The 24,557-nt window shown below is 43.2% G+C and overlaps 2 protein-coding genes across 2 annotated transcripts; both read right to left on the bottom strand.

Annotated features, from left to right (window-relative positions):
• Window positions 1-1,378: 1,378 nt before the first annotated feature.
• Window positions 1,379-3,099, bottom strand: LOC130518699 (uncharacterized). Its single transcript, XM_057021517.1, has 4 exons — window positions 2,655-3,099; window positions 2,051-2,271; window positions 1,836-1,963; window positions 1,379-1,700 (listed from the first exon to the last, which is right to left on the bottom strand). The coding sequence occupies exons 1-3, from the start codon at window positions 3,097-3,099 to the stop codon at window positions 1,868-1,870; spliced, it is 762 nt and encodes a 253-aa protein (XP_056877497.1). The 3' UTR covers window positions 1,379-1,700; window positions 1,836-1,867.
• A 3,862-nt stretch (window positions 3,100-6,961) lies between these two features.
• On the bottom strand, window positions 6,962-24,433 carry rnf19b (ring finger protein 19B). Its single transcript, XM_057021642.1, has 10 exons — window positions 24,124-24,433; window positions 18,213-19,289; window positions 13,979-14,178; window positions 12,360-12,504; window positions 12,109-12,271; window positions 11,091-11,205; window positions 10,800-10,940; window positions 10,518-10,704; window positions 10,119-10,253; window positions 6,962-9,118 (listed from the first exon to the last, which is right to left on the bottom strand). Exons 2-10 carry the CDS (start codon window positions 18,863-18,865, stop codon window positions 8,674-8,676), a joined length of 2,184 nt encoding a protein of 727 aa, XP_056877622.1. The 5' UTR covers window positions 18,866-19,289; window positions 24,124-24,433; the 3' UTR covers window positions 6,962-8,673.
• Window positions 24,434-24,557: the final 124 nt, after the last annotated feature.

Raw genomic sequence — 24,557 nt, forward strand, 5'->3', positions numbered from 1 at the left:
CCCTCTTTCCTCCACGACATCGGCAGACGTCGCTAGAGCATTTCTTTCGGCTTGGGTCGCACGTTTTGGCTCCCCTTCCGACATTACTTCTGACAGGGGACCTCAGTTTGTCTCGGAACTGTGGTCATCTATGGCTAGGTCCTTGGGCACACAGGTTCACCGTACCACTGCGTACCATCCTCAGGCTAACGGGCTTTGTGAACGCTTTCACCGTTCACTCAAGGCAGCATTGCGTGCCGCGCTTTCAGATGACAGCTGGGTGGATCGTTTACCTTGGGTGATGCTTGGTTTGCGTTCAGCTCCTAAAGAGGATTTGGATGCTTCGCCTGCGGAATTGGTCTTGGGACAACCGCTTCGTGTTCCAGGGGAATTTCTGCCAGAGAGTGCGCCTCCTTGTAACTTTCCTGCCAGAAGTTACTTTTCGGCTGGGCCTGCTCTGGTTCCATCCCCTGTGCTCCACTGTTTCCCGCGGTCGTTTGTACCGACGGACTTAGCAACAGCTCGTTTTGTTTTTGTACGACATGACGCCCACCGGTCGCCCCTTCGCCCTCCGTACAACGGCCCATTCCGGGTGCTCGAGACGGGGGCGAAGAGTTTCGTGCTCGATATGGGTGGTCGGTCGGAGCGGGTCACGTTGGATAGGCTGAAGCCGGCGCATTTGCTGGTTGGGCAGGATGTTTGCCGGCTCAGGTCCCCCGTCGGGGCTGTCCTCCCAAGGTCCAGAATGTCCCGTCTGATGATCTTTGTTCTAATTTACAGCCTGCTGTGGACTTTGTTTCTCCTGCCTGCGACTCATCTGCGTTCCCGGAAGAGGGGCGCCGCAGCCGTTATGGCAGGCTGATTAAACCCCTGTCAGGGACTGAAATGTAAAATTTACTCCCTAAAGTTATTTTTCCTTTCCCTCTTTCTGCTGTTCTTCTCCCTTCTGGGTGTTCGGGGGGGGGCTGTGTGGCGGACACATTTGGGTGTATCTCACACCCAGGTGATGCATGGGGTGATGGGCGTGGTTATCCCTTGATTGGATGCACTGTTCAACGCGCCATTCAGAGTTGGTCTGCTGGTTGCAGAATAAAGACGTAAAAACCATCTGCTCTGTCCGAGTCGTTCCTCGTCCTGCCACAATAGCATATTTCAACCATTCTGCACACACTGAATAGTATATATTCTGTCATGTATATTGTATACACTTTCTCTACTATGTACAAGTATACAAAAGGCTGATTATCCATTTATCTTGGATTATTATAAATATATATATATATATATTCTTTTTAATACTTTTTTTCTATTCTTATTTCAATTTTTTCTGTGTGTTTTTGCTGCTATTGCGCTGTAAATTTCCCCGTGTGGGACAAATAAAGGAATCTGAATCTGAACAGTTGTTGGAGCAGACATTTTATTTGCAGAGTAGCGCCTTCCGAAAATCTTCTTCTACTGTATCATTTCCCGCATCGTAGGCGGCAGTATATCACAGCATCCCCAAATGGTGTGAGATGGAACAGCAGCACACCGTGATGTCCAGTGTTGAGGCGGTGGCCAACCAGTGAAGTGGATCGTAATGACGTGTAATCCGATGTGCTTTCTTCATAAAATCCATATGTACAATATACTTTCTTGCTTTTATTACTGAATGAGCCACTCTTTACTCTTTCAATTGTCCCTCGGTGGCTGTAAATACGTGTATTTTCTGATTTCAATTTCTGCAAGAATGAAAGACAATGCGTTAATGTTGTTTGAAGACATTGCAGAAGAGAACTGTGTTTGCTTGCAATAAAAAGAAAGGAAAATTTAAAATGGGTAGAACTGAAACATTCCATTTTTATGAATGCGCCAACCTTTTATTTTGCATACCAGCCTGATGTCTGTGTTACTGCATTGGTGGAAAGCCGAAGTAAACGTTGTGATTCGGTAAAACACCTGCAGCTGGGTGGAATTCCTGGGTGTGAATCCCGCTTCTTTCCCACTTGTTTGGTTATGGGGGAAGAGAAAGTTGAGTTTAGACTTACAAGTGCATCCAAGAACATAACTAAGGAGTGAAAGCGAGGTTTACCTGTGCTTGATCCTTTAGGGTGGACAGTAATGACAGCATCTCCTTCAGATCATTGAATGGATCTTCAATGACTTTCTGGTGGCCGGTTTCTATGGGCTGGACCAGGGTTTGGAGGTTGTAGGCGTTGGGTGCTGTCCTCGGGCATAACAATGGATTTGCTCCAGTTAAAAAGTACTCCATGTTGTTTGGGAAGGGTTGAGATGGCAAGTAATGAAAGTTTCCTGCAGAAAATACACAAATATTTGCACTTTTAGAGTTTCTGTGCTCTACATGAAATAAGTAGTCAGGAGCTCCAGTGGGACACGGGGTTACTGGGGCACCACTGGTACTTTCTGATTGGAGTGCAGCTGGGCAGCGAAAGGATTGGACAGTGGGCCATGGCAGGAGAGGTTCCAGGACATGTCTGGAGCACTGCCCTCAAATGTTCTGAGTGCCAGGCCGGAGAGCTTTACTCACGGGGTCACCTCTTCCTTTGTGAATGCATGTGCATGTGTTCTTTGCATGTTCATGTGTGTGTGCACAGAGTGTAAAAACAGTCATCTCCCCTCCCTGGAAACCAAAAAAGGTTCTTCTTCTACATTACAGAGAAATGAAAGGATCTTACCTCCATGCGGCTGTTGTACAACGTACTGCATTCCGGTCACGTTGTAGGGGTTAGAGTAGGGAGCAGGTAGGTACCTGGTGCGCTGGCGAACTTTTCTCTTCACCTCCGAAAGAAGTTCAGGGTGGTCCTTTTTGAAATAAGGCTGGAAGAAGTGGTGAACGCAGTTGGAAGTGACGCACACAGGTTTGACTTTTCTGAAGCCATAGTGGTGAAGCTGGCGGATAAAACTTAAGAATTTGATGCCTCTAAATTTGCTCAACCCCCTCAAAGTATTAGAGGTGGGAGACAACACCTGGGTCTCTAATAGAGCTTTATCAATGAGGATTCCATTGCCAATATTGTTCCAAATGATGGCAGTGATTTCTGGAGTATTTACCAGAAACCATAGTTTAGCTGGAAAGGTGTAGGGGTTGCTGAAATGTGTGGAGAGTCCACCAGGTTCCATGTTGCTGCTGCAGAGGGAGCTTTCCTATCAAATCACCTGAAGGAGAACTAAAGATTCTGACACACTTAGAGCTGGACGTTTACAGAGACACCTCACTTATCTTCAAAATGCAAATAGTTGGTGATTAAATGTAACATCAGCCCATACCTGTAAAAAGATCAGAGACAGGCCACTTTGACAAAGTTCAAAGGAAATTTCTCTTTGAAATATTTTGTGATGTAACAGGTGTATATGCGCGACATCGCTACAGTAGAAACAATTGATGATTGAATGAGGATGATGAGATGATGGATCGGGCCCCAGACAGGTCTTCCTCACCTGTGATGCTGACTGAATCAGTTCTGCAGAGGGAGCGTCCTGCATGAAAAGCCTCAGCACCCTGCCAGCCTTTTCTATGGCAATCTCCCACTAGGCCTCCTCCCATGGTGCCGTCAGCTACAGCATGACAATATTCCTTATTGCTTCACAATAAAAAAGAATAAATTCTTTCATAGAAATAGGAATATATGTCTCTGTCTATCTTCTTTGTAATAACCTGAAAACAAAGTCTTGATTCAAACGCATCCGTGCTACTCCGCATAAAACAATCAATTAAAACATAAGAGTGGGAATATAACCCTGTCTGCTAAAACAAATGATCAAAGATGACAACCCCAAAGTAACACATTTCAGCCCACAATCTGTCTTCTTTTAATCCCGTTTGCACAGGATCTTATGTGGAAAGAGTTCAGAATTGTGACACTTGGGGAGTAAAAATAAACTCAGGCAATTCTAGTACAAACAAAATGATAAATAAAATCTTCTTTACTGTATCATTTCCCGTATCTTTGGTGTGAGATGGAACTGCAGCGCACCGTGATGTCCAGTGTTGAGGCGGTGGCCAACCAGTGAAGTGGGCCGTAATGATGTGTAATCCGATGTGCTTTCTTCATAATATCCATATGTACAATATCATCTCTTGCTTTTATTACTGAATGAGCCACTCTTTACTCTTTCAATTGTCCCTCGGTGGCTGTAAATACGTGTTTTTTCTGATTTCAATTTCTGCAAGAATGAAAGACAATGCCTTAATGTTGTTTGAAGACATTGCAGAAGAGAACTGTGTTTGTTTGCAAACAGATTCAAAATTTGAGGTGCTTTTGGACGTGGAAAAATATATAATTATGATAATTGTTTAATAATTGTAAATCACGGTGTGCCGTCATGGACTCTGGTCGATATTCTAATTCATGGTGCATGTTAACAGCAGGAAAACCAGCTGACAATCTTTGAATATTGCACATAAACCTGTCATCTTCAATGCTACCACACACCCGAAGCTTCCTGTTCACAGTGCGCTTTTACAACACAGCTTACTTGTAAAAATATTTTGTAAAAAATAAACTCCGGCATTTGTCAGCACCAAGTGTAAATCGGATCAAATTAAAAACACGCTTCGGTACGGCTAACAGGCTAGCTGGTGGCTACTGTTGTCAATGGCACTTCAGGAGCTAGCAACCTATTTAGAGAACTATCCAAATAATTATTTCAAAAATTGCCGTGTTCAAATAAGGCATGTGCAGTACTTCAATCGTATTGCAACAAAAGCTCATAAAGACCTTAAAAAAAAAACTTGAGCATCTTTAGGAATAACTTTTTGGTCTACCTCACACCAAGACCACAGTTTGTGAGAGTGAAGGGCTCCGAGTCACATCGGCTTATCTGCAGATCCGGTGCCCCGCAGGGAAGAGTTGTGGCTCCTTTCCCGTTCACCCTCTACACCGCGGACTTTTCATACAGTTCATCATCATGCCACCTCCAGAAGTTCTCTGACGACTCTGCTGCTGTCGGCCTCATCACTGATGGGGACGATACAGAGTACAGAGGACTTATTCAGGACTGTGGACTGGAGCCTGCGGAACAACCTCCGTATCAATGCCAATAAAACCAAGGGGCTGGTGGTGGATCTCCTCAGGCGTAACAACCTCCCGCCTGCACCGGTGAACATTCTGGGAACGGACGTCGACGTTGTGAAGTCCTATAATTACCTGGGTATTGGCTTAAACAATAAACTGGACTGGACACACAACACAGAAGCCCTTGTCAAGAAGGGCAGTAGCAGACTGTTCCTGTTCAGAAGACTGAGGTCATTTGGAGTGCAGGGACCACTCCTGAGGACTTTCTATGACTCTGTGGTGGGATCAGCCATCTTTTATGGGATAGTCTGCTAGTCCAGCAGCATCACGGACAGGGACAGGAGGAGAATGGACAGACTGGTAAGGAGGACCAGCTCTGTCATGGGATGCCCCCTGGACTCAGTGGAGGTGGTGGGAAACGGGAGGTTGATGGCTAAGCTGTCATCCATGTTGAACAACACATCCCACCCCCTACAGGACACCCTGACAGCACTGGGCAGCTCCTTCAGTGAGTGGCTGCTCCACCCTCGCTGTGTGAAGGAGATTATATATTTTATACTTTTTTTCTATTCTTATTTCAATTATATGCGCTACAGTAGAAACAACTGATGATTGAATGAGGATGATGAGATGATGGATCGGGCCCCAGACAGGTCCTCCTCACCTGTGATGCTGACTGAATCAGTTCTGCAGAGGGAGCGTCCTGCATGAAAAGCCTCAGCACCCTCCCAGCCTTTTCTATGGCAATCTCCCACTAGGCCTCCTCCCATGGTGCCGTCAGCTACAGCATGACAATATTCCTTATTGCTTCACAATAAAAAAGAATAAATTCTTTCATAGAAATATGAATATATGTATAAGTACAGAACCTTGAGGAACCCCATGGCTAACCCTACTGTATGAAGAGGGAGTACCATGGACATGAGCAAACTGGTATCTATCAGATAAGTATGATCTAAACCAGTCTAGTGCTGTCCCTTTAATCCCAATCACATGTTCCAGTCTCTGTAACAGGATGCTGTGATCAACTGTATCAAAAGCAGCACTGAGGTCCAGCAGAACCAGCATAGAGACCAGTCCATCATCTGAAGCTATGAGAAGATCATTAGTAACTTTAAGAAGTGCTGTTTCTGTGCTGTGATGAGCTCTAAAGCCTGACTGAAACCTCTCAAACAGGCTGTTCCTCTGCAGGTGCTCCAGTAACTGAGTCACCACCACCTTCTCAAGAACTTTAGAAATAAAAGGAAGGTTGGATATCGGCTGGATAACTCTGCATCCTGGTCTGGACCCTGGTTTCTCAGGTCACTTTGCGTCTAATAAAATTGGCAAAGTTACTAGAAATAAGTTCATGCAGTGCTGACACATTTCCCACATGCGTTCGCCACGGATTTAAACACATCACATTACTCTGAACTTTGACCTCTAGAAGAAACATTATATTTTGTCCCAGTCAACATTAGAAACTTTGTTCTGAGGTCATTCTATCTGTGGAAACTTATCTTTATGCGCTAATTAATGATTATTGGTACTTAACCCTGGACAACTAATAAACTTGCGTATTCACTTTTGAACAAATATATTACCTACTTTGTTAAACAGTTTGCATGTATAAAACTGTATCTTGTGATTTACTTTGAAAACTTTGCAATTAAAAAAATAATGCATTATATTCCTTGGGCAAAGATAAATTTAGAAGAGAAATAACAACTTTAAGGGAAATTTGATTCCTGGAAATACTTTTGTTTACATTGTCTTAGTTGACTTAAATGAGAAAGATTTGTCAAGATAATCGGGGCATTATTGTAGATAGAAAGGCAACATTTGTATAACCTGGCAAATATGTAAAGAAATTTCTGTTCTTTTGAAACAAATGTTGCATGATTATTGTCCAGCCATTGTTTTTCTTTTCTATACAGCATGATATTTTATACTTGAAGCTTTCAGACACATGAGAAATGCTGCAGTGACACGGTGCAGTAACAGATTGTTTATTTTATCTTTGTGTGGTTTTGTCCCCCAAATGGTCCACATTTTTCACAGTCTTGCGTGTACGAGCCAACACAGCGCAGGACTTTGACAGCGACAGGATAGACACACAAACATAATAATAATAGTTCAATATTGCTGTCTATTCACACCCAAGCCATCGCAACTATGGACAGAACCATCTGTGATTTAATGGAGGTCTCAGATAATGCTCTGTGGTACATTCATGTGTTTGATCACAAACCAAACAAACCCTTGTCCAGATATACAGTATAGGCAGCTAATGTTATAATTCCACACAGATGAAAAAACGGTTTTCCGAATTGCTTCCTTGCTGTTCAAAGGAAAACCTTGTAGACTGAAGCACAGAGGTGATAAAAAGCTAGAAAACAATAAAGGCTGATGTGTCACATCAAGAAAAGCTTTAATAATTACAAATACCTTAAGTGTTTGACTCCAAACATTAAAGATAACGTAAAACAACCTCTAGAGTAGATAATAAAAAAAAACACAAAATACCGAATGACCAAAAAAATGACGAATCATTTATTTTGACCATTGACAATATGTTTTAGAGGCAAACTCTTAAGTTACATCCAACATAAAAGGCCATCTGGTGCATGATTCATTTTGGTACCACAGACTTCAGAACACACATGTAGAAAAGTATTCAATAACAACAAATGATGCAGGAAATAAAGGAAAAAGGCATACCTTCATAAAGTGCATGAGTGCTTACTCAAAAAAGTGGGACAACAAGTTTTCTCACTCATTCATACAAACCACTTTCAAGTAATTGAGCTGTGATGTCCATGCGTGTGTATGTGTGTGTGTTTGGGGGTGTGTGGGTGTGGGGAAAATTCAGGGAATGTCAGATAAAAAATAATGATCCAAATTTTAAAACAATCCAGTTTTAATAAGATATTTAATTCATTAAGTTGAGTTTCCCACCCCCTCGAGGCTTGCTGGGGTTGCTAGAGCCAGGAGGCATCAGTTAAAGGTTATTTCTATTGTCCCCCCGAAATATGAATTTATTTATTTGAATCCAGGGTCACTGGTTGACCAGTGTCTGCAGGCCTTGATATTGTTAGTAGCCAATCACTCATTTCTCTCATTTTAAACTCTGACCCAGGGTGCAATCTCCTCCTCTTCCTCTGTGCTGGGAAAAGTAACAATCAAATCCTGTAAAGTAAACTGTGACCAGAACAACAGAGCCTCCCAGGCCTTTTGAAACCACTGGCACATGGTTCATTCAGACTCAGAGACACATATTTTAAACAGACTCAGAATATAAATAGAAGAAGAAAATGAAGCCACAATAGTCAGGTCAAACTACACCTAGCTTCAGGCATTATTATAAACACCCCCAGTGTCCACAGGAAACAACTGCATCCCAACTATTTTCCTGTTGTGCTTGGTCGGTGTCACCTCTGTTCTCAACATTTGTGTAGAAAGCTTTGACCCTTTTCTTTTCACAAGTCATTGGTAATTTGCACCAAGGAGTTAACATAAATCATATTCTTATAAAGCTCAGAGGTAGAACCCTGACACTGCACTCAGTGAAGAAACAAACACTGACTGCATTTACGATGGTATCTCTGATTTGCAGAAGATGCTAATTGGAAAAAGAAAATAAAGATATAGTAACTCAAAGTCTGGTGTCAGATTTGTTGCTGCGCCATCTTGAGAGCTCTCATATGTAAAGGATTACATTGCTGTCTGTGGGACAGTGAAGGCCCTCTGGAGGGTTCAGATCTCGGCACGAGGAGCGTTGGGGCTGTTGGCCAGTCAGCAGATGACAGCTCTTTGGGTGGGGGGAGTCGCAGTCGTCGGACGTCAGCTCTGCAATGTCGTCCGATTGCGTGTCTGACATTTCCAGGTCGCTGCGGATGCTCTCCGGCTGAGCCAGAGTAACATCTCGGAGGCCCTCCCTGAGTGACACTCCTGGTGACAGCCCCAGCTCTGAGCCACACAATGCTCCACCCCTTCGAGAGCTACAGTCCTGAGGCTCGTCCCCTCCTGAGACAGGAACCACTGCAGTGAACCCAGGTTGCAAGTTGAGGTCCTCTTCACTAGTCAGGCAAAGATGGCTGGGTTTGGTCTCGATGTCAACCTGGATCTCCAGATTGGTGCCCTCCCTGAAAAGGCATTCAAAGTGTCATCTTAAATATGATGGCTGACGTGATTCCTCCGCCTCTGCTACGCACCTGACCCAGACATGCGTTAAGGGCAAACATTACAACTCATCATCATCTCATAAAATCATAATTACTATGATTCCCTTTAGTCCTTTATCATGCAAAACATACAGAATAGTGTATATCTGCTCTTATCTTTTCTTAATAATAAATAATCCTCTTTTATTTCTGAGTTAATGTATAAAGAATGCAAAAAAATGTAAAAAACAAAAAAAAACACTACCAGGCACATATGCCTATTCTTCTTTACTTTTATCTTAAAAAATACAAATACAAACTTTTAGAACCAATCTCTAATTAAACATATAAATTAGTGATGCAGCAGTTCCTAGACTGGAATTTACATCTTTAAGGTTTCAGCAGAAAATGAGATTTCTAGACATTGATTGTTCCCTGCTGTCTCAGACAAATTGTAAAACTAGAATATATTACTTTTTATTTCTATATGTTATGGGAAGCTATGCACAAGGAAATCAAAAGGCGAATTCAGAAGACAACAGCAACACCTGCTGTCTAAAAAGAGTATCGCGATTATTTTTCAATCAATCATTTTAATCATTTCTTTGAGTCGAGATTTAACTGTCTCAAAAAGACTCATTATATCGCTATTTTTATTCAGTTTTATTAAGTATCTAGTTTTTCATAACTGCAGAATTATTGTGTGTATTCTTTTAAAGAAGAAAACAAAAAATGAATTTGATGTCTTTGACGTATATTAATATAACTGTTCTTTTAACTGCTGTTCTTCTCATAAAAGGTTGTTTAATGGCCAAACAACTAAAACAGGTTTAACTTGATTACACTAAAGTTAAGTGATGGTTTGACATCCCCGTTCTTATTCTGTTACCTCCATCAGTTCACATCTGACAGGGTAGCAGATCAACTGGCAACAGCTTGCTAAATGCTCATGAGACTCCAGAGAAGAATACAAGAGTGTCACCTGTCAGGCAGCGTGTAGGATGAGATTATGGATCCAGCCATTCCTCTGGTGCTGGCACAGTCGCTCCCTGCACACAGGCTGCTTGTCTCCCGCTGGACAGATTCTTTGACCAGCATCCCTGCCTGCCCTTCAAGCCTGGAGGAGGAAGTGGATCAGTAACACGGTGCTATCAATATTTAGCAAGAAGGTTTCTCCAATATACAAAAAGAATGGAAGAAATGAATACACAAAACTAAAGCTTTTAGGAATATTTACATTGAAGGCAGAACAGTGGGCAAGTCAGATACAGAGCATACAAATATTAATTAAAAGATTACTGAGAATTGACTATTCACAGAAAAATTAATCCCTCCAGCTTGTCAGACCAAAGTCTCAGAGGACACAGAACCTGTGTCTCACCTGCTGTATTTGCCATTATGGGCACCCAGAGCGCCTCCTGCCAGGGTGTTAAAATGAGGAGTATCGCCCAGAGTTCCAGGAGCAGACAGTCCCTCGCTTGGGGAGGTGGTGCTGAGGCCACTAACTGCACCTTCCAGGCTACTGTCGCCAAGGCTGGGAGATTTTAGGGCTCGCCACGCGTCCGCCACTGCAGACACACGCATTCACATGTGGAACATTAGGAAGAGTACAGGTGAAGTGGAGCAACTTTTCGCAACAGATGATGGATGTTCTGAGGCCTACCTGTGATTGGACCATCATCTTCATCAAAGTCAATGCGCACGCCTCGCCCCTTCCCTCTGCTGACACCACAACCCCCTCCTCGGCACAGAGAGATGGGAACCACACCATATACATAGGCGAGCATGATGGGTACGCTGATACCTGACAAGCACACAGAGTTTAAATATGTACTTCCTTTAAATTCATTTTATTTGAAACTTCCTGCTTATTATATTAATGATTACCAACACCGGGCGTGTTGAACTCTATATGCTGCATCTATAAATTGTTACTTTTTGTTCCGTTTCTCACCAACACTGACAGCCGCAACCACCGGGGCAGTGAGGATGGACAAGGCCACCCCTCCGGTGATGGCCAGGTTCCTCTTGTGACGAGATGACTTCTTCAACTCATAGTGAGCATGAATCTGCAATGGAGCACCACCGAGCAGACGTTAATAAAAATACGGACAAAAGACAAAACTGGTGAACGGAGATTGTATCGCACTAGATATCAGGAAAAATGTATAATATAATTAGTAACGTGATGTTATATTAAGCAAAAACATAAATGTTCATTGTTTGTAGCACTCATCTTTGTTTCCCTTTTTATTGGAATTAATCCTACAAATGATTTTAAGCTTCCTTTATATGCTACAATGTTCATAATGCCAAAAATATTCACATACACAAGATTCTCCTTTAAGATCATCGTGAAATGTCATATATGTCTATTTAAAAAATAGATATAAAGAATGCCTGTCTGTGGTGGACAGACTGCTATCATTCGGTGTATAGATAACGTGTGTCATTGATTGCGTCACGGTTCCTTCAGCAACAGCTGAAAGATCACACTGAAACGTTTGTGAAATGCTCTTCCTCATCATGCACCGACTTATTACCGCAGCGCGCCACCAAGAGGTGCACGCGTGTAAAGCACAGGACAATACCGCGTGCGCTGGAAATGTTTGCGCCAGATTAGTAGTGTGGTTATTCCAATGTAGGACTTAAAGATCAAGCAAGAGGAGTAATAGTGAAAGGTAATTAACGTATATAATATAAGTGCAATTCTTTGGCATTACAGATTAGATGCAAACTAGGGGGAAAATAAAAAAGAAGTGTTTAATTATCCGAGTACATAAATAGAGCATCCCAGTTCTCTTTTCAAATCCTTTCAGACTTGTTTGGCAACAATTTGCTCATTAGTGACAAAAAAGAGGTTTTCTTGAAGAAGATTAAGGTCAGCACATTTAAAAATTCTAAGTATGATGCTTTTTTCCAATAAGTCACAAGCAAAAAGTAGTTTTTTCTTCTTCAATATTCTGTCTCACCTTGCGGCCAATGTAAACAGGGATGCCAATGACCATGGCAGGAACAGCAATGCCAGCAATGAGGGTGATGCCCACTGGAGCGCCAATCAGGGTCCCCAGCTGCCACAAAATCTTTTTCTTTCGACTCCAAGGCTTCTTCCCCCAGAACGTGCAGCCGGACGGACTACAGGGAAGAATCAAGGTAGACTCGTGGCTGCACGTACAAGAAAATCTAAAAACATCCTCCTGAAACAGTGGAATGATTCTTGTACCTGAGGTAGTGCAGGTCGGAGATCTCCTTCATGCAGAGCCAGCAGAATTCGCAGCCACAGACGGCACAGGTCATGTGATTACAGCTTCCATCGTTCATCTTGATGATATAGGCACCACAGCGAGGGCACGGCTTGATGTCATCAGCTGGGGAGAGACGAAAGTCTTTGCTTATTTCAACACCGGTGATTTAAGTTATTTCTGACTGTTTTCCCAACTTTGTGGAAAATAGAGTCATTAATGAAGCATAATGATATATTGGACAGGAAACAGCCTGGAATACATCACAGTTGTCATCATTACACCATCCAGAAAGATGATGGGTCAACTGATTCTTGACGCTGTGCTAAAAGGCGCTTGATTACTATCAGTGCATTGGTAGATATTTGTGAGCACAGAACTAATTAGATCTTAAGGCTTGCTGACATCAGGATGTTTTGTGTATTTCCACACTTGCTTAAATCTAAAACTACCTATATGGGCCATTTCTAGTTCTGTTTGACATCTCATAGGTCTCCACTTGAACTCTGAGCTTCCTGTTCATTAGGAGAAATATCCAGTTACAAACACGTCCCAAAAAATGTTGATAAGTTGACAAAAGTTTCAGTTTAAATTCATAATATTGAAATAGTTGGTCCTAAAATGTCCTCCAACTCAAAGCAGTTCAGTCCTTGTAGAGAGACTCTGACTCCGTGTGTGTGCACGTGTGTGTGTGTGTGTGTGTGTGGTGACTGTTTCTGCTGACACAAGTTCAAATACTTTCATGTCTCACTGTTTTCATTTCCTTCTCTCCCTCTCATATCTGCTCTCATTTTGCTGAAGACAACTTTTTCTTCTTCATCAGCTGTTGGCTATGAGGTTGTATGGACGGACAGACAGACAGACCGACAGGCAGGCAGGCAGGCAGGCAGGCAGGCAGAGTCAAGAGAGTGACTGAGAACAGTTGGAGCAACTTAGTTGGTTATGTGAAGCACAAATGTAGGGATCTTTTGCTTACATATTTGTCCATCATTACTAGCCGAAATGTGTCAAAGAAACATATTGGATAAAGCTCTACAATGCGATAATATGAACGCCAAAGTAGAACAGACTAGCTGTTAGTGGTTGCTACAGAGACCCATACAGATGATCAGATGGTAGCTATGGCCTCAAAAGAACACCTGTGGTGAAAATGAGAAAAGATTATCATGTACTGTACGACTGGATCCAAAACGCTACGTCTGTGACATAAACAGGGTCTCCTGGCTCAGAATGAGACTCTACACAGACACCCTGGCTCAGATTACCTCTGGAGAGTTTACCCTGCTGCAGAAACTGCAGGGAGTCGGTCCGAAAGACGCAGCTGAATGAGCGTGCTGACGGAAGGAGAATGTTGATTTGACAAAGACTGATGGAGACAGGACGTTTGAGGAGAGGCAAAAATGTCAGGAAAAGGGAGGAGATTTTCTAGATCTGTCGACACACTTCAGCAAATCTGAAAATGTGAACTTTGCAATGACTGTGGTTACCAGGGCAACACTACACTGATTAATGTCATCCAAACCTGGGTACATTAAATTGACTCTGGGTTGACAGGAGCTGTGTGGAGATGCTGCACAGTGGAGGGCTTCCAAACACTCACTTGGTCCCTGTTCTTGTGTGTAGCTGGGTGAATGGTTGCTGTGGGTGTGCAGGGATTGCGCCCTCTGCTGGCGAGCCGAGTCACACGTCTGGTTCGGATGCCAAGCCTGTTTGCAGTGATAGCAGAACTCTGCACCGCAGCCTTCTCTGTGACACACCAGCCTGGGACAGCTGGCACAACCTGAGGCAATGACAGCAAATCTGAGAAAGACAAAGAGGAAGACTGTCAGAGAATGGTCAATGCACTTATACCCCGCTCCTCGCAAAAAAAATACAATAATAAAATATACATCTGAAAATCATTGACAATGCTTAAAAGTTGAAGAACAAGCCAAAAGACTCAATTAAAACATAAAATATCCCAAGGACAATCAGTAGGGTGCTGAAATGACAAAGTAACTGATGACTTAATTATAAAGACCTAAAAACAAATGTGTCATAGTTTCCAGTCAGTTGTGAGGGGGTACAGCTGAGGCTCATTAATACTAAGAAACAGGAATGGAGTTAAAACAAACATATTTTGATGCAAATTCAGAAAATGAAAGAGAACCAGGAATTGTATGTCCTTGTTTATTTAGCCACTTGTGTCCTAGAGCTATTGACCATGACTTGTTTTGGAAAAATGACCAAACCTTCTCCTTTAAACAACGGACGGTCTTTGTGACGTTGTATAAATGAATTATTCAAACTAAAACACTACACAATGCGCAATTTAGAAATATCAAGTGATCACTTACTGAAGTGTGCGAAAATGGAAAAATCCATCAAAACTGGGGTTTGTATCATGTGTAAAGTACAAAAAGCAGCAACAAATATGTGTTGATTATAGTCAACAGATCTCAGAATATATATTATGAATATCTAAATATGAATTAAAATTGTTAACAGAAAAACACTGAACAAACTTATACATGGACAATGTTTAAAATGGGAGGCGCTGCCCCACAAAGACCATCAGAACTGATGGAGGAGACGAGCTGAGATATAATATGTCAGTCAGTGAAATCACAATGGTGACCACTCATTCCATCCTGTCAACAAACCGAGTGGGAGAAAACGCGTCAAACGTGTGAAGAGGAGTGCAGACAGCGATGTTCGGATTTTAGGCGCTTGTTTTCCACCCTGACAAAACAACCCACTCAAAGGAACAAAGGAAATGATGGTTCTTGCAAGCCTCCAAAACATCAACCCCAACGTGTTTGTGAGGAGCACACGTTCACGCGAGCATGGTGACAGCAGCTGTTCAGGGACAGGAGAGACAAAGGAAAATCACAGGGATGCTCATGGACAGGATCAGACAAGATACATCCAACTAAGAACTTCATGCTGGATCAGTCATGGTGACTGAAACAGGGACATAAGTGTCCTAAGATGAAACAAATATCCAGCGACTGATTCATTCAGTTGCATGTTTAACAAAATTTCATACAGCCGATATCAAAACCATTTCTTTAAATCACAACATGGAAACTGTCGCAAAAATCGTTTCTTTTTTGTTTCCCATATTTTTTTTTGAAGTCTTGGTAATCTACATAGGATATACCTGACATACATGTCTCCATGCAAGCAAACATTCTAATGAAGAAAGGTGTGAAGCTTCCCTCTGCAAGCAGGTTGCTGCTTCGCAAGCATTGAACTCTCTGAGTCCAAGAAAATTCATTACCTGCAACTCATGCAATAAAACTGCAGACCCACAGACGCCGAATGTTCCTGCTCATAAGCTTGTTTGGGTTTGGCCTGTGCTTTGGTTTACCACATAAACACAGGTTACTGTGGCAGTTTTCCAAGGATAGAATTTAATATCACTTTTAAAACAAAGTACAGAGGAAAGAATTGGTCCCTTTTTCCAAGATGGGAAGCAGAGAGAGGCAGGAAAAACGAAAGGAGCCAGAAGGAGAATAGGAGATGTGAAATGATGTGTTAGCATTAACACGCCCCATTGTTCAAACAGATAATTGTTTACACACACACACACACACACACACACACACACACATTGTCTCAGAGCTCAGTATGACACAGAGACTCGTGCACATGTGTCGGTCTGCCACACAAATAAGTGAGAGGTACAAGAAGTCAGGATCATTCTCGAGCTCATCCCTACAGCACCAAATTCACAACAGCGACACACAACAGGAGAGTCCTTAGAATATTGATCTGTTTAATTAGCCCCAACGTGTTTCTCTTAGCAACACTCCCTCTATACTGCATCAGGAGTCACCATGGCAACTGACAACCAGCAGACACGGCAGATCACCACGCAGTTCTCATTGGATGCGTGCTCTGCACAATCACACACACTCAGGTCGCATCAGCTGAATGAGGTGACAGGTCAGAAACAAACAATGGACTCGACCGCCACAGTAGAGTGGGAACCCTTTGAACAACGCACAGGTAACACTTCAGAGCTGATGTTGGAAGCTGCCATTAATGAAAACTCTGACAATGGTTGGTGTTAAACAAGCAGGAGGCGAAGAGGAATCAAAGCCAACCTGTACGTTCTGCTCAGTTAACACAAACATTTAAATAATTTCAAACGTCGAACAAACCAATGAGTATATAATGCTCGACAGAAGTAAAATCACAGGAAACTGGTTTTGAATTTACAAACACAATAAGGAGGTTTTTGCTATAAAGGCAGAAATCCACTCTGTGTGTGTGTGTGTGTGTGTGTGTGTGTGTGTGTGTGTGTGTGTGTGGTGTGTGTGTGTGTGTGTGTGGCGTTGAATACTCATCTGTATGTGCTCACCCTACCAGGCTGGATGATTCCCCGCATCTGCCAGTTTGGGCACTTATGTGACCAAGGCCACGCAAACACAGACTTTTGCTGATTTCAACTTCTGACCGAAATCTGTAAAAATGTGTGTGTTGTAACTTTCTGAAACCTGCATGGCTTTAGGCACAGGGTGCATCCCATTTGCTGCTACCCTAAATAAACCACACATTTACTCTCTATGTTTTGCCCGTGGGGTCTCCATAATGCATGTGATAAAAAAGAACAAAAAGTGTGTTGTGTTGCGCTTTTCCTCAATAAAAATGAGGATCATTTATACAAAAACATCACAGGAAGTAGTTGGACTTTCCGTGTTAACATATCGGTGTTACGAAAGCGCAGCTAAAACACATAACTGAATATTTGTGTTCCTTCTTCCCACACACACCAAATGCAAACACCCCGAATCACTCGCTGCTAAGCCAAAATAAACGCCTCTCATTTGATCTCACAGAAACTTCTCCATCTCTAAAGCCACGTCCTCCAACCACAGGCTCCCCCACAGCCCACTGGAGTGAGCTGAGGTGAGGTGAGTCAGTGCTGTAAAAGGGAAATGGGTCTTAGCCCACTTCCAGGCCCTCTCTTACGCGTTCCAAACGTCCTACACGTTACTGCTCTCACTTTTACAGGTTCCTTTCCATCTGTAACAAATATTAATGTGGTGAAATGGTTAATTGTCTCAAACTGATACCTTTGCAACAGTTTCACCTTTTATATCATTCACGTTTCCTTAGTTTCAGTTTCAAAGACCTCAAACCATTTTTTTCCTCCTACAAAACCTTGTGCAAACAATACTGGCAAACACAAAGATGGAAAAACAATAAACAGAGGAAGACTTTTCTGCCCCTAGCATCTATATCTCTGGTAAATTGTCAGCGTTTTATTGGTTCCAGCCTTTCAAATATTATATTCTCTCCTTGGGCCTTTGGGGTTTGCATTTAATTTTGGGAAGGGGACCAATTCAGGTGGCATCACATGAGGAACACTTCTTGAACTTCCTGACCTCCCTCTTCAATGCCAAGAACGAGGGTTTTTTTATGATGACAGATTTTGGTTTGAAAAAAAATCACGACTTTTAGAGGGAATTTGGTTTTGGAATACAGGTTTCCTTTTCTCTTCCACATCCACTGTTGTTTTCAGTTCAAAGCTATAAAATGTCTCAGTTCTCATTACACGTCTTTGCCAATTCACGTTTACTTATCAAGGTATTAAAATCATTATTAATACAGTACCAGCCAAGTAGAAAAAATCCTCCACTGAAAAAACCCAACCATTTGGTTGTTCTGAGCAAGTGTTTCATTTGAAGCAACTACAGCAGTAGATGCAAGTGGACAGATGGCTCAGTGAAGGCCTTCATCTACAGAACGGATCAAACAAAATCCGTAGAAACTGCAGATGAACCATTTGCGCTTTGAGTCAGAGAAACAAGAGAAAAGCACAAAGATCACAGACTCTGTCTTACCCGCAGTCGGGTGCCGGGCACCAGCGGCAGTCCGGGTCTGACGCGAGGCACCTCCGCAACAGGAACTCCTCGTACTTCTCCAGCAGGGCCCCATCATCCAAGATATCTGCTACCTGCTGTGGGGCCAGTCTCTCAGCACACTCAGGGCAGCTCAGGTGGACTCTGCTCTCGGTGATTTCAATACGGAGGTACTGGCGGAGGCAACACAGGCAGGAACGGTGGCTGCACCCCAGCAACTCAGGGAGCTGTTCGGCGGGCTGGCGCACCAGGCACAGGGGGCACTCTAGGAGGCTGGAATCCCCAGAGGAGGGGCCCCCAGTTAGAGACTGCTGGCTTGAAGAAAGTGGTTTGGAGGAGGTGCTGAAGGGAGCATCATGTGGGGTCGCAGGAGCTGTGGTGGCACTGGTGTTCGCAGCGGAGACTGGAGCAGGTGCTGAGTTCAAGGCAGCAGGGAGGAGCTGTTGTGGGGTGTGGTGATGGAGGGATAGATGAGGGGGCACTCCAGCTTTGGGGGCCCTACGAGAGCCCCTTTTACTGTGGAACAGGCTGGAGAAGGAGATGCGGCCCTGACGTTTGCCCACAACGTGGCAGTTAGGGTTGGGGATGCCACTGATTGAAGAGTGAGGTGACTCTGAGTCCCTTTCTGATCCCATTTTTCCCACAAGAAAGGCGGAGGATAAGTTATTGATCCCTGAAAGATGATATCGCAGATACGCTCAACGAGACAAACCTGCCGCGCAGACACGAGGGATGAGGGGTCTGCTGACGACAACCTGGAGAATACCTTTCTTCCAAAAACTGCTCAGGGAAGCTTGATTGGGGGAAAAAAGTAAAACTCGGTCATCAAAAACTCTGCATGAAAGAATGCCAGGCAGAAAAACAGTCAAATGTTGAAGACCGCTGTTGTCTTCAATAAACAAATCTCCTTAAAACAGAGGATAGAGATGTAAGAGCACAATATTCAGAGGATTGCCGGCGTGATAATTCCTCTGTTTGAAATCATCTCAGCTGGATTTAGTGTCTCCTCCGCTCTTGCCACCTCGCAGCAGTGAATGCCTGCCTCTTGATCGGTCTTTTCTGTCAGGAAGAAGAGAGCAGGAAGTTAACACAAAGAGCATGCTCAGTATGACACACACCTCTCCTCCCTCCGCTCCTTCTATTTTCTGCTTTGCACTTCTTCAGTTTGATCATTAACTATTGGAACCCTGAACTGAAAGACAGAGGGAATCATACATGTGAGACAACGCCACACCCCATGTGGGGAACCACTGCTGGTGATTAGAAGGTTGCCTACAAAACGGTTCTTCACAGCACCAATTACATGACATCAGCTGCCTGACCAATCATGCATCTCTCTCTCCCTCTCTCTCCTTCTCTCTCTCTCTCTCTCTGTCTCCCTCCCTCTCTCTCCCTGCACACAGAGCACTGCAATCTCTTCCTCCACTTCATGCTGTGCTACTAGTGCCGTTGTCATGGTGATGCTCACTGTAAGAGGGGCAAACAGTGAGCCACTCTGTTACACTGGCACTTCTGCATGCAGACGCATACACACACACACACACATTCTGAGCCAGGAGACCCTGTTTATGTCACAGACGTAGCGTTTTGGATCCAGTCGTACAGTACATGATAATCTTTTCTCATTTTCACCACAGGTGTTCTTTTGAGGCCATAGCTACCATCTGATCATCTGTATGGGTCTCTGTAGCAACCACTAACAGCTAGTCTGTTCTACTTTGGCTTTCATATTATCGCATTGTAGAGCTTTATCCAATATGTTTCTTTGACACATTTCGGCTAGTAATGATGGACAAATATGTAAGCAAAAGATCCCTACATTTGTGCTTCACATAATCAACTAAGTTGCTCCAACTGTTCTCAGTCACTCTCTTGACTCTGTCTGTCTGCCTGCCTGCCTGCCTGCCTGCCTGCCTGCCTGCCTGCCTGCTGCCTGCCTGCCTGTCTGCCTGCCTGCCTGCCTGCCTGCCTGTCGGTCTGTCTGTCTGTCTGTCCGTCCATACAACCTCATAGCCAACAGCTGATGAAGAAGAAAAAGTTGTCTTCAGCAAAATGAGAGCAGATATGAGAGGGAGAGAAGGAAATGAAAACAGTGAGACATGAAAGCATTTGAACTTGTGTCAGCAGAAACAGTCACCACACACACACACACACACACACATTGATTACACATTGAAGACACAAACAGGACTTTTGTGTGACAGAAATACACAAAAGCACAATACACTAACGATGTCATAACTGGGATATACCTACAGGCAAATATATACATATACGTGTATAACATGCACCTCTGTGAATATACTTGCAGCATTATTGGCATAGGTATAAGAACAAGCTTACAGTATGTACAGGTTAGTAAATATTTAAACATCTTTTCTTGGCTATTGTAAGTAAACAGCAAGCAGTGAAACATCATAAATGATGCTGATGGCCACAGACCGCCACTGTGGGCACTTTTGTAAGGTGCGTACCAGCTCAGTAAATATAACCTGGTGTTAAAACTGTCCGTTTACCAGCGACACAACCAGGTGCCAAAAGCTATTTCAAAGTGTGAAACCAGAAAGATTTAAGTGAGATCAGTCTTTTGCACATACTTAGTTGTATTAAATTTAATTTCTTTTCAGGATTTTTGTAGTTTAAGTTGTGGAGTCTTGAAATAATGATGTTCAGAAATATTGCTGAGTGTGATTAAATATGAGTTGAGTGAAACACACACGAGGTAGTGCAGCACACCACAACTCAAGATGGCTGACACAGTAGGAAGGACCTCTTCCAAGACACAGGCTGCAAGGTTGTCTTCTAACCAAGACAGTAAATGTGGCTCAATTCAGTAGTTCAAGAGATTAATCTCATTTTACTGAATATTGAGTTAAATGATAAAGAGCTTTTGCTTTTTGCTGTAGCTCAAACACACATTATTCTGATGCTGCACTTTTACGTATATGCACAGTGGTGTAACCTTAAAGCAAGAAGGATTTAGGTTTTTTATGTGTGTCCCTGTGTCTTTGGTGTCTACCCACAGTTCAAAAACATACAGAACAATATCATCTAAACGTTCTTTTAGTTGAGTGTTTGAGGTCTGTCCAGGTCACCCCTGGTTACTGTGGAGCTTGACTCCCCCTGTGACCCTGATCCAGCCTACACTGCTCCCCAATAACACTACTGTGACTTAAGGAGGTCACCATCCGTCTCTCAGATCATTCACTCTGGCTCCAGATATACAGTCATCACTCTCTTATATTCAATCCAAAAATGACATCACCGACAATAATTCCAATAATGCCCCCCTTGGCTCCCCATCCAGATCCAGTAGTATTGTTTCTGGATGACAGCAAAGAGTGAAGGACAGGCAGGAAATGCTAGTTGTGACCATTTGTGAGACTCAGAGTTGCAGACAGGATGCTGTCATTGTCCAGAGACTGACATCTGACATGGACATCACTTTTGGGTTCCTCTTAAAACAGTTTCACAGATTCATTATTGTGCTCGTGAAGGTTGGTACATGCTTTGCTCAGATATATCGTCATCCACCTGTGCACAACCTTGAGTTGAGCAACATGTTCCCAAAGAATGAGAGGACATGCCAATGGATTTAGTTCCCCTGTTCTTTTTGATGGTAGCATGCTGGTCCATGCAGTGAGGGTAGTTCTGGTTGAGTTTCTTCCATTAAATTAGACCCCAGAAGACCCAAGTAAAAGTGCAGGTGTGACTTTTGGAATCTCTTTCCTGACCTTGGTAAGCTACACAAGCCAGAACTGTATCAAGGTTTGTTATCTTACAGGGGGAAATACAGCTTAGCACAATCACACTGACTTTTCAGTTGCATCTAACAGGTGAAAAATAAAAAGAGCAGACTACAAAAGTTTCTTCTTTGTGTGTTTAGCCAAACCATCCTTTCATTTTACACAAAGATCAGATATCTCTTCACTTTAGATCATGGCATTAGCTGAAAGCTTGTCATCTAAACCAACTCCCAGTCATAAAATGCCTCTGAGCTTGTTTGCATGAGATACTAATATTACTTTTAATAAATGATGACTGTTTTAAACATTCAATTAGGATAGATGACATGCTTTTAGCGACCCAGCTAAAAAACAGTTGTCTTGTTGTTGACACCTAAGTTCAGTTTGTTCATGATAGGATGTGGGTTACGAAAAGGAGATGTGTCTGGTCTATGTGGAACGTGACGCGCAAAGAATCACGTTTGCTCCAGGCTCTAAAGTCACATATAAACAGATGAATAATGCAGAAAGAACATTGAAAAATGTACTTCCTTGCACGTGTTGCATAGTTTTTTGGCCTACTTTAAATGTGTTGGTGTAGCAATATCAACAAGGTGCCAATAAATGACATCACTACTTGTGAAAACAGTCCTTTTCCCAGGATTGTTAAACGCCAACGAGAGCAGACGTTTATATTAACTTTTATTTTTAATCCTGTCTTCAAGTTAAACCTGACTTGTAACTTCCAAAGATCGGTGAGACAGTATGGTCAAGAGATTTTCTCTGTTTTATGTCCTCTTTCTTAGACTCCTGTTGGAGACTATGAGTACCACGGCAGAGTAAAGATTTCAGATCATTGCATTTACACAATTTGAACAAGATCTGCCATCATTTTAATCAGTGTATAAGACAATTAAATGGTTTGTACAGGTTATTATATCTCTTCTTGAGACCTAATGGGTAGTTTTGGTTAAATTGCCACTCACTAATGAAGAATAACACAGCCCATCCACCATTGTGTTTCTGCACGCACATCCAGATGCAGGCACACAGGTGGGGAGTCTCAGCGGTTTCTCACTGTGTCTCGTAAAAAACGCTTTCTCTCTCTTTAACACATGCAAAGTACATAAAGTCCAGATTCCTCGGAGAAACTGGGAGGCAGAGAGAAGCATCTAAAATTAGAGGAGCATTCGGGGGTTCTATACTGCTGAGTTGTTGAATGTTTAATGTCATGGCTTTACAGTTGCAAAGAACAAACCTCTGAGCCCCCGAACACTCAATCACACACACACACACACCACACACACACACACACACACACACACACACACACACACACACACAAAATGTGAATTTCATAGAGACCAGTGAGGTGAAGAACAGTAGCAGCAGAAATCTGGTTTTGGATTTCGTAAAGGAAATGGCAGCACAATGGTCGGACAGAGACGCAGCACCTCTGAGAACCCAGTGTGTCATTCTCAGCTATTGCCTGAAACCTGACCCTCACAGATCACACAGGAACCCAAAACGACTCAGGATGAGGTCATGGTTGAAACACACATGACAAGAAATAGCAAGTGCTTCTAACAAGGACCGGGACCGCTTGAGTTCGTATCAAATACAGTATAAAGGGCTGTTTTTGTTTTTGAAAGAGCCCTATTTAAAATTGTGTCCTGTTATTTTATTCAAAATCTGTGAAAGGCACAGCTCAGTAGTGGAGCAGTTTCAGGGTTTTCTTCCCCTTTCAAGGATTACGTTTCATTCCAGTGAGTACCTTGACTCTCCACTAAGGTCCTCAAACCATTATGATGCTGCAAACATCACCAATTTCCTCTGAGTAGATCCAGACTCCAAAACACAAATAAAAACAGTAAATCCCAATGTAATAATACCCTATATTTTTTTCTTTTAGCTTGTTTCTTCTCATCTACTTTACCCTCCCTCCATGCATTGTATGCACCCATTAACACAGTTTATGGGGTGTGCTGGTTTTGTTCTGAGTTGATCAACTTGACCTCACTGAGAGGTAGAAAATGTGACAGCTACCAGAAGATAAATTACAAAAATGAAAGACTCGCCTTTAAAGGTGATCATTTGGATTTCCCTATTAATAAAAGAATAGCGCCCATTACTTCAATCGTGTCAGACAGCTCCAACACAGCACTTACCGAGCCTGGAGTGGGGAGGCTCACAGCGATGCGACGGACCACTTTGGCCACCTCCTGGATGATTTTCAACCGGCTGTAGCTGGACAGCGTCTCCCCGCCCTTCTGCTCTCTGGTTCGGACATTCCTGGCAGGTGAGGGCGGCCTCTGGTGCGGCTGAGGCCCGATGAAGTGCAGCGATCCGCCTGATTCTCCGCTCCACCTGGCCGCTGCGCGCTGCCTCTGCTGACGTCTGGAAGGAAAGCCCCGCCGGTGACGTCACCGCGTCCGCAGGACGGAAACCCCACCCCGTGACGTCATCCTCCTGGAGCTCGTCGTAAACCGAAGGTTGCGAGTCAGATGAACCAAAGTCAAATGAAAAAAATCAGTCCAGGGAAGTGGTGATATTTGGCTGCTCGGTACTACTGTGGTTAAACTCTCAATAAAATAAAAAATAC

Source organism: Takifugu flavidus, chromosome 21, assembly GCF_003711565.1.
Source record: "Takifugu flavidus isolate HTHZ2018 chromosome 21, ASM371156v2, whole genome shotgun sequence".
Taxonomy (NCBI): Eukaryota; Metazoa; Chordata; class Actinopteri; order Tetraodontiformes; family Tetraodontidae; genus Takifugu; species Takifugu flavidus.